The sequence below is a fragment of the Amblyomma americanum genome, chromosome 10 (assembly GCF_052857255.1).
Source record: "Amblyomma americanum isolate KBUSLIRL-KWMA chromosome 10, ASM5285725v1, whole genome shotgun sequence".
Classification (NCBI taxonomy): domain Eukaryota; kingdom Metazoa; phylum Arthropoda; class Arachnida; order Ixodida; family Ixodidae; genus Amblyomma; species Amblyomma americanum.
The window spans coordinates 66,545,776-66,555,354 of NC_135506.1; the positions used below are offsets into that span (position 1 = coordinate 66,545,776).

General features: G+C 48.3%; 1 protein-coding gene across 1 annotated transcript in view; it reads left to right on the forward strand.

The window, feature by feature from the left end:
• Positions 1 to 9,537: 9,537 nt before the first annotated feature.
• Positions 9,538 to 9,579, forward strand: part of LOC144108755 (tRNA dimethylallyltransferase) — a 17,682-nt gene continuing 17,640 nt past the window's right edge. Inside the window, exon 1 of the mRNA XM_077641923.1 lies at positions 9,538 to 9,563. Within this exon, the coding sequence (XP_077498049.1) occupies positions 9,548 to 9,563 (16 nt within the window). The 5' untranslated portion in view covers positions 9,538 to 9,547. The remainder of the gene's footprint in view (positions 9,564 to 9,579) is intronic.

Here is a 9,579-nt window from a genome sequence, read left to right on the forward strand (position 1 = left end):
CGTTCAACTTCACTGAAGTGTTAATTTGAGTCAGCTATACGCTATGGGTGCTAATGTTCGCAAAGCTTTTCACCTCGTGAGAATTGCCAGTTTGTGGCTGGAAAGGTCGCCGTGTGCTCGTCAGTCATGTTTGCCCACAGTTATGACATCGGTGGGTTCACCAATCATCAGCCATTTTCACGTGCTAGAGTACTGTGAGGCATAGTTGGCTGTGCCATTGTTGGCAACCTAAAAAACCCCTACACAACCGCGCGGTTTCGATGCTGTACTACGGCAGCATTGGGAGGGTAATGCTAATAGCTATCGTTATAAAACGACAAACTGCTGCGCGATGACTGCGCACGTTAAACGCCAGGTGGTCGAAATTAATCCGGAGCCCACAGCCCTGGATTATAAACCACACATATAGCTTTCTGACCCGAGTGACATCTCTCTCTCTCTCTCTCTCGCTCTCTTTGTGGAGTGCGTGGAGTCACGCCTGCTCAACATCGACGGGCCGAGCTACGCTCCACTGTGTTACAAATATCTTTATTTCAACATTAGTGCGATGTTAGGGGAGTACCCAAGAAGTGTACGACAGATTTTACTGTACTAGAACAGTATTTCTGGCATCGCTCAGGTGGTTGGGCTGCAAAACATTTATTTCGTCAGAAGGCAAAATGCAAATTATCCGTGCTACGTGGCTATCAGTCCACGGCTGACAGCGACCTAAGTAGTCCATACAATGGCCCGGCTTTGAACGCCCAGGTCTGAGCGGACCAACACGGCCACCCATTTCTCGAGACTAGGATCGTGTATTAGAGATTCCAGTGGCGGCTCCTCTTCACAGTTCCACAATATGTGATCGTAGGTGGCTATTTCGCCACATAGTCTACATTCTGGTTCGTAATCACCGGGATAGAATTTTGATAGTAACTAAGGAGTCATTAAGGATCGCGTCTGGAGTCGCCTCCAGGTGGTCTCCTGCTCTTTACCTAAGGTTTTGTCTAGAGGGGGGAAGGGGGGAAGATCCCCCTTTATAGTTTAAAATGGTTAGTAATGTCGGGATATGATGCTAGGCTCTCATTTGAGAAATTCTCAGTAACTACTGCGTCCCCTGCTCAGCTGACGAATACTCGAGCTTTGATGTGTGCCGCTTCGTTACCAGATTCCCCGAGTGAGCCGATACCCATATAAACTAAACAATTCTAAGTTTTTTGTTTGACGCAGTATGTTCATTGCTGCCTCAGAAATTCTACCCCTCAAATAATTGCGTATGGCGAATTTAGGGTCGCTTAGTATAGTATCAGCATTGGTGTTAATGATGGCAAGAGTGATAGCCGCCTCTTCTGCTGTTTCTGAGAATCTCGTTTTACTGGGGCCGGAAACTGTCAGTCTGCCTTGCGTGTCCACCGCCGCTAGTGCGAACGCTTGTTTCTGTTGGTATTCTGCGGCATCCACATATACCGCTTTGCTCATGTTGGCTGTACATTCTGTGTAGGCAGGAGCTTATTGGTTTACATTCTTTTTATGGCAGCTCCACCATACTATATGTACATTCTGTGTAGAGCTTTTGCCCTAGATTTCCTTCTCTCCTCATGGTGAGCAGGATTCATATTCTTAGGTAGTGGCTTCACTAGTATTGCCTGAGCCATGCGTTTAGGTACTTGTGTCCTGGTATTTAGTAGTGGCAGCTCGACGCCTAGTCCTAGGCGATCAAGTATGGCCCTTCCTGCTTTGGTGCGGAAAAGCCGGCCTCGTTGCATTGTTAAGTGTGCTTCCTTAAGCTCTTCTAGGGTGTTGTGCACCCCTAGGCCCAGGAGTCTTTCGGCCAGGAACGTACGAAACGGAAAGTGGACTAACACAGGGCAAACGCTAGGTAGCAACCATTACATTATATCTACCACCTTTGAGACGACAAAGCATAAATCAGTCTTGAAAAAAAGTTAAAATTACGGACTGGGACAAGTTCAGAGACTTAAGAAACAACACAGACACAGTAATTGAAACCTCTGGGACTGGGTGGAGTCACTAAAAAGAGATAATAAAGCTACCGCCACTGAAATAGCCATGGAAGAAGAGGGACAAATCACTGGCTGTGGGAAAGTGCACGTGGGAAGCATATTTCAGCTTGCAATACCGGTGGAAGAGCAACAATCGCAACAGAACTCTTGAAAAGAGATTAGCGCAATTACAGGGAAAAATTGAAACCTATACTGTAGAGCTTCAACACAAACAATCGTGGCAGATTTTGGGCCGCATGAATGGTCAGCATTGGAACAAGAAGACATGGCATCTGCTGAGGCACCTTCTTGACCCTACACAGACGAAATCAACTCAACAGAGTCAACTGATGAGATTAGTGCATCAGTTTCAAGGCACCACAGAGGAATTCTTAACGGAACTACGGGATCGATACTTAAACACAACCCTAGAAGGACCGCTGCCAGACTATTGCGGGAATCCAAACGAGGGATTAGACGCCGAAATCACGGAGGCAGAGGTGCGGTTTGCCATGGGGCAACTACGCACCACGTCGGCAGCCAGACGCGACGGTGTTACTAACAAACCCCTCGGAAACTTTAACGCGGAGTCAGTAAGCGCTCTCACTGATCTCATGAGCAAGTGCTGGAGAGAAGGAACCATTCCACAAAAATGGAAACATGCAAAGATTACGTTCATTCCAAAGCCAGGCAAGAAGTTGTGAATAGAGAATTTACGCCCAATTTCTTTGACATCCTGCTTAGAAAAAATAATGGAGTATGTAGCTCTCAAACGCATATGCAAGAATACGCCGAGGACAGTAATGTACTTACAAACTCCATGCTAGGCTTCAGGGTTAATCTTTCCACCCAAGATGTTATGCTGCACCTCAAGGAAGATGTAATAGACACGGAACGTGGCCAAGGAGCTAAAGCCATATTAGGCTTGGATTTAAACAAGGCTTTAGATAACGTCACGCACGATGCTATCTTAAGGAATCTCTGGGATATTAACGCAGGAGAAAGAACTTTCAATTACATAAAGTCATTTTTGAGTGACAGAAAGGCAGAGCTAGCAGCGGGAGGGATCAAGTCACATCCTATATCACTAGGAGGTAAAGGAACGCCTCAGGGTTCAGTCCTGTCGCGTTGCCTTTTTAACCTTTCACTAATTGATCAAAACTCCTCCTAAATTAGCATCCCTCCCGGGGCTGCAACGCACATTCTATGCAGAGGATATCACTTTATGTACCACATCTGGCAGCTATGGCCAGATAGAGGATAACGTGGAGCAAGCAGTGGAAATAATAGAAGACCAGGCCGGTAAAGTAGGGCTAACCTGCTCGCCCTCCAAGTCCGAATTATTCGTAATCAGAGACACGCCAAGAGGCCGTCGAGTCAAAAATTATAAACCTCCGTCTCCACTTAACATCTAGGTGGAAGGGCTGCCTGTAAAGGAAGGTCAAGCTATAAGAATCCTGGGACTTTTCCTTCAGTCAAACAGGAATAACGAGGAGACAGTAGAAAGACTCGGGACAACTGTAAACCTGACAGTAAGACTAATCAAATTGCCAACAAAAGGACGGGAGAAAGGACTCTGCAGAATAGTACAAGCATTTTTACTGAGCAGGCTTGTCTACGCACTCCAATACCTAAAATTAGACAGCACTGAAAAAGCCAAAGTACAGGCTATAATTAGACACACATGCCAGGTTGCATTAGGGATATCGCTGGGGTGGTTGTTGTTGTAAAACATTTTATTCGCCGGGAAGAGCTTGGCAAGAGGTCGCGTTAAGTGGTCGAGAGTACATAGCCCTCGACGACTTTGTCAGCCCACTCCACCGCCAAAACTTGCGTTCTGGGGTCAGAGCTAGCCAGCACGGTCTCCCACCGCTCGAGAGAAGGAGCTGTAACTAGATCACCCGGAGGTGGCTCTATTTTGCAGTCCCACAGGATGTGATCATAGGTAGCACGTTGGCCACAGTGTTTGCAGTTTGGGTTGTAAAGATCTGGATAAATGTGCGCGAGGAGTGATGGGGTGCGTATCAATCTCGTCTGTAGACGACGCCACGTAACCTCTTGTTCTTTAGTAAGTCTTTTGTCTGGAGGGGGGAAAATTCTCCTCTCTAGTTTAAAATGATTGGTGAGATCATGATATGTGATCATTGAGTCCTTCGTGAAATTCAGGGAGCCAGACTCATCCACTGCCCGGTCGACGAAACCTCGGGCTTTATTGTGGGCTGCCTCGTTCCCCGGATTCCCCGAATGGGCTGGGACCCATATCAATTCGGAATAATTTGGTGAGAATTTAGTTTCGTTAAGGATTCTAAGGGAGGTGTTTGTAATTCGCCCTTTAGCGAAATTATTGATACCCATTTTGGAATCGCTGAGGATGATCCTCCCTTGGGTATGTGCTAGGGCGAGGGCTATAGCCGCCTCTTCTGCCGTTTCAGAGGATTTCGTTTTGATTGTCGCCGAGACGATGTGGTCACCATTCTCGTTCACAACCACAACTGCAAAGGCATTGGTATTTTTGTATTCTGCCGCATCTACATAAAGTGTTGCAGCGCACTGTCTGTATTTCTTATGTAAGGCTTTGGCTCGTGCTTGTCTTCTACCCTCATGGTGTAAGGGGTGCATGTTTTTGGGGAGTGGTTTGATTAGTAGGGCCGTCCTATAGGCGCGGGGTAAGTCTACTTTAGCATCGTTATTCGTAGGTTGAAAGTTAATTCCGAGCCTGGTAAGAATACTCCTGCCAGTTCTGGAATTGGCTAATCGCGCTGTATGAGCCATTAAATGGGCTTCTTTCAGTTCATTGTAGGTGTTATGTATTCCTAACCTCATAAGCCTTTCGGTCGAGGCATTTAGTGGGAGTCCTAACGCAGCCTTATAGGCCTGCCATATCATGCTATCCAATTTGTCCTTTTCTGCTTTCGAAAATTTCAGATAAGGGGTGGCATAGAGTATCCTGCTCAGCGCAAAGGCCTGCACTAGGCGGCATAAATCTCTTTCCCTCACCCCTTGTCTGCGGTTAGCTATGCGGCGGAGTAATCGCGCCGTCGCTTCTACCGTGCGTTTTAGCTTAGTGAGTGTGTCAGTATTTTTTCCATTTGTTTGTAAATACAACCCCAGTATTCTCATGGTCTGTACCTCTTTGACAGATCGTCCATTAACATAGACGTTTATTTGCGGGGGGGATGTCGTGGTACGCCTACCTCTTTGTTTACGACGGATCACGAAGAGTTCAGATTTTTGCTCAGAACAAGTGAGGCCGGAATCCCATGCGCATGCCTCGATGATGTCCACTGCTGCTTGGAGTGTGTCTTCTATGTAGCCTTCGCATCCTTTGGTTACCCAAAGTGTGATGTCATCTGCATAGAACGTGTGATGTAGGTCTGGTATTTGTGCCAGTTTGGGGGGAATTTTGATGAGGGAGAGGTTGAAAAGGAAAGGGGACAGGACGGAGCCCTGTGGCGTTCCTTTACTTCCTAGTTTGATTGGGGCAGACTATTGTTCCGACCGTTATCACTGCTGTTCTGTTAGTGAGGAAGGATCGGATGTAGTTGTACGTCCTTTCTCCGGGGTTGATTTCTGACAAGTTTGTCAAGATGGCTTTGTGGGTGACGTTGTAGAAAGCTTTAACAAGGTCTAAACCCAATATTGCTTTCGTTCCTGTTCCCTCGTCAGCTTCAATTATGTCCTTGTTAAGCTGCAAGAGAATGTCCTGGGTAGATAGTTGGGCCCTGAATCCTAACATTGTTTCAGGTAGGAGGTTCATGTCCTCCGCATAGTTTTGGAGCCTATTGAGGATGACATGCTCCATGAGTTTGCCTAGGCATGATGTTAATGAAATTGGGCGTAGATTCTCAGTGCTGAGTTTCTTACCCGCTTTAGGAATAAAAGTGATTTTCGCGTGTTTCCACTCTGGTGGTATGTTGCCTGCATGCCAGTATTTGTTCATAAGGTCTGTAACCGCCGCGATCGACGTTGCGTCTAAGTTCCTGAGAGTCTTATTTGTTACTTTGTCTGGGCCTGCCGCAGATGTTGTCCGCAGTTTTCCAATTGCGTACCAGACCTCTGCGTCTGTGATGTCTGCGTCTAAATTTGGATTAGGAGTCCCCCGGTAGTCTGGTTGTGTGGTACTATCATCCGTGTTTAGATAACGTTCTGCTAGCTCTTTGATTAGGTCTTCAGTTGTACCCTCATATTTATGTATGAGTCTGTACAGTTGACTGTGTTGCACGGGACGTGTTTGTTCTGGATCGAGCAGGTGTCTTAGAAGATGCCATGTCTTCTTATTTCCGAGCTGTCCATTGACGCTTTCACATATTTGGTTCCATTGTTGTGTTTGGAGAGTAAGTGTATGTTCCTCAATTCGCCTCTCGATTTCAGCGATCTTTTTGCGTAGTCGCTTGTTGTGTTTTTGCTGCTTCCAGCGTTTTTGGAGGCCTTTTTGTGCCTGCCACAGGTGTAACAGTTTTGAGTCTGCAATCTGCTCCTCCTTCTCAACTGGCACCACAACGCTAGTGGAGCTGACATCCTCATTCAGGGAGATAACCCAGTCGCTAAGGTTAGAGATCTCCTTTGGAGCTGTTTTGTCGCGAAGTTGCCTGAACTTGTCCCAATCCGTGGTTCGTATTTCTTTTGCTTTGTTTTTAAGTTTTGTCGTGGGGAAGGTGATGCTAAGGATGAAGTGATCACTACCAAGGTTTTGCCCGGTGTTGACCCACTTTGCGTCCTTGACGTTTTTAGAGAGGGATAAGTCTGGAGATGTGTCTACACATACACTGTTACCCATGCGTGTGTGGTCGCTCGGGTTGTTTAGCGTTGTGAGCCCTAGTGACTGTATGATTTGCAGAGCAGGTTCCCTTTCGGAGTTGCTTTGGTATATCTCCATGCTGGGTGTTGAGCGTTGAAGTCTCCCACAATTAATAGTTGAGCCCTAGCAGCCAGCTTTACTGTGTTTATCAACAAGTGTGGGAGTCCATTGCCTTTGTTTCTGGGAGGGTTGTATACATTAAGGATGAAGAGATTTGAGCCTCCTTTTTGCCTTGGTACTATTTCAAGTAGGGTGTAATCTTCTTCCGAATCATTTATAAAATGTTGAATTGCGGTGATATTTCTATGCACCAGAGTGGCTGTGAAGGAGCCGGCTGCGTTACTAGTATCATAATGAGGTGGCAGATATGCTTTATAGCCAGGCAGTGTAGCCCTGCCGCTAGCTTCTTGCAATGCAATCACGTCTGGGGTTGGAACAGACGGTGCTTGTTGGATGTGGAGCTGCAAGTGGGCCCGCTTGCGGCGGAAGCCTCTGCAGTTCCATTGCCAAATTTCAAATTTTTGGCGTGGTGCCATGTTGGGTTATAGATGGTTGTGGCGTCGTGGACAGATCCAAGGTGGGGGGTAGGCGGGCCTCGATAGTTGTAAGCCTATCCATTATTTGCTGCATGCAGGTGGCTATTTGGGATACCTGTCCCTCTAGTGTTGCAAAGCGAATATCTATCTCTGCAAATTTGGTAGTAACGAGGCCTTGGAAGCTTGCTTGTTCTGTTGATATAGCGCTAGTTCTCTCTGACAGAGTATTGATGTCTGCCCTGAGTTTGGTAGGCGCTTTCGACGGCTGCGGGGTGTCGGCTTCCGAAGCCTCGGCCTTTCTTTTGGATTCCTCGCCTTCTTTTGTAGGATGCGGTCTTTTAGTTGCTATTCTGGCGTCTGTGTCCGTCGCGTTATGGGCTGAAGACTGGGACGCGTTGGAGGGAGTGTGGCAAATAGCGTCTGTTTCCATCGCATTATTGGTCGAATCCTGGGACGCGGTGGGTGGCATTCTAGCCGCAGTGGCATTCTGTACCTGATGCGCTTGTAACAGGCGTTTAATGTCAGCCAACTCTTTTTTAAGGCTGGCAATTTCTCTGTCTCGGGATTGTAGTTGGATCTGAAACTCCTTCTCTCGAGCGTCAATAGATTGGGAGGCCTCTGCTGGCAAGCTCACCTTTTTATTGGAGCGGCTATCGCTGCGTCCGCGGCTTGAGCTTCTCTTGTCGTTCCCTGCAGGGTTCCCCAGGGGCGGGAAGGAGCTGGAGTTGTTCCGGCTGTGGCTTCCTCCTTTTCCGGTAGCACCGTGTTCCTTCTTCCTGGGCCTGGACTGGTGTCCGTGTAGTGATGAGTCGTTGTCCCCTTGCTTGGGTGTCTGGTTGCCATGGGGCGTTCCTTGTTTGTTCTTGTTGATCAGCCGGAATTTGCAGTTCCGGCTGCCTGTGTTGTGGCCCCCGTTGCAGACGATGCATACGGGTTGGCAGGTTGGCTGTTCTCCCTCAGGTGGAGGCGAGTGATTTTCTCCGCAGCGGCGGCAAAGGTTCGTTGTAGGTTTGTAGCAGACATCGGCCCGGTGTCCTACTCTCCTGCAGTTGTAGCATACCTCATGTTGCTCCCTGAAGGGGTGGACCCGAAAGACGCCGCACTGATAGATTACTTGGCTGGGTAGCTTCTTTCCAAAAAAAGGTGATTTGTATTGTTCTGGATTTCCCGATCCTTCGGGCATCCACAACTTCTATTCCTTCGTTTCGGTTTCCGAAGCCTTGGCGAACCGCTTCGGGCGAGTCTCCCGCGTAGGCGTTGTAAATGACCCCTTTTACCGAGTCTTCGGGCGCCGCCACGTACGACGTTACGTTGTAGGTTTGACCTTGGAGGTTCAGTTTTTCAATATTGGCGTATGCAGTCGCCCGTTGACGATCGGGCGTGCATAGCGTAAAGGTGTTGTTGGCCGTATTGACTCTGATAATGTCTTCATTCTTCACCGTATCATACGGCAGCCTGGCCACCTCGCAGGCGCAGAAGAGTAGTAGTCCGGGCGCAAAGTCCCTCAGATTCCAACCTTGTGGTCGGCAGACGATTTTGTAGTCGTCGGTCGGTAAGCGCGGGAGAAGGGCTTTCTTGCTGAGTGCAAGTAGCTTCTTCCCGTTCTTTCGCGATGGAAAATTGGAATTAGACTTGCCTTGGCCGTGCCCCTGCGCAGGCTCGTCGTCGGTTGATGCGGGCCCTTTATTCTTCAGGCCTCGTTGTCGGTCGCGGTAACGAAGAATGGTTTCCCATTTTCCGGCCTCGAGCTCCGACGGTGATATTTTGTCGCCTTCCACGGCGTACTCCATCTGTGCGGGTCCCTGGGCGCTCAGTTCCCGGCGGAGAGGTGACGAGCTAGGTCGAGCTCGATGGCTAGGCCGGCAGTCAGCCGGAAATATGCCTAGGTGTCCGTAGATTGGCAAAATCCGCCTGCAGCAGGCACTGGACAATGGCCCGGATGTCGTCCAAAATATCCTGGGGTGGTTGCGCTCGAGCTGGAGGCTCATTCAAAACCGGCGCGCTCTGAGCACAGCGTCGCGAAGCGCCGCGAACATCAAAACAAGGCTGTTTAAACAATAATTACTCTTTCGCTTCCCAATTTTTGCCACATTCTCGTCGGGTATTTAATTTTTTATGGAAAAAGCACAGATTAGTTCAGTTTCTTTTAAAACCTATTTTAGCGAATTTCAAAGGCAAATCAGGCAACCATCTTTCCCCCCCCCTCCCTCCTCCCATTCTTTTCTGTCAAAATGGCAGCTCCCAGCGCGTTGAAATGCTGCCG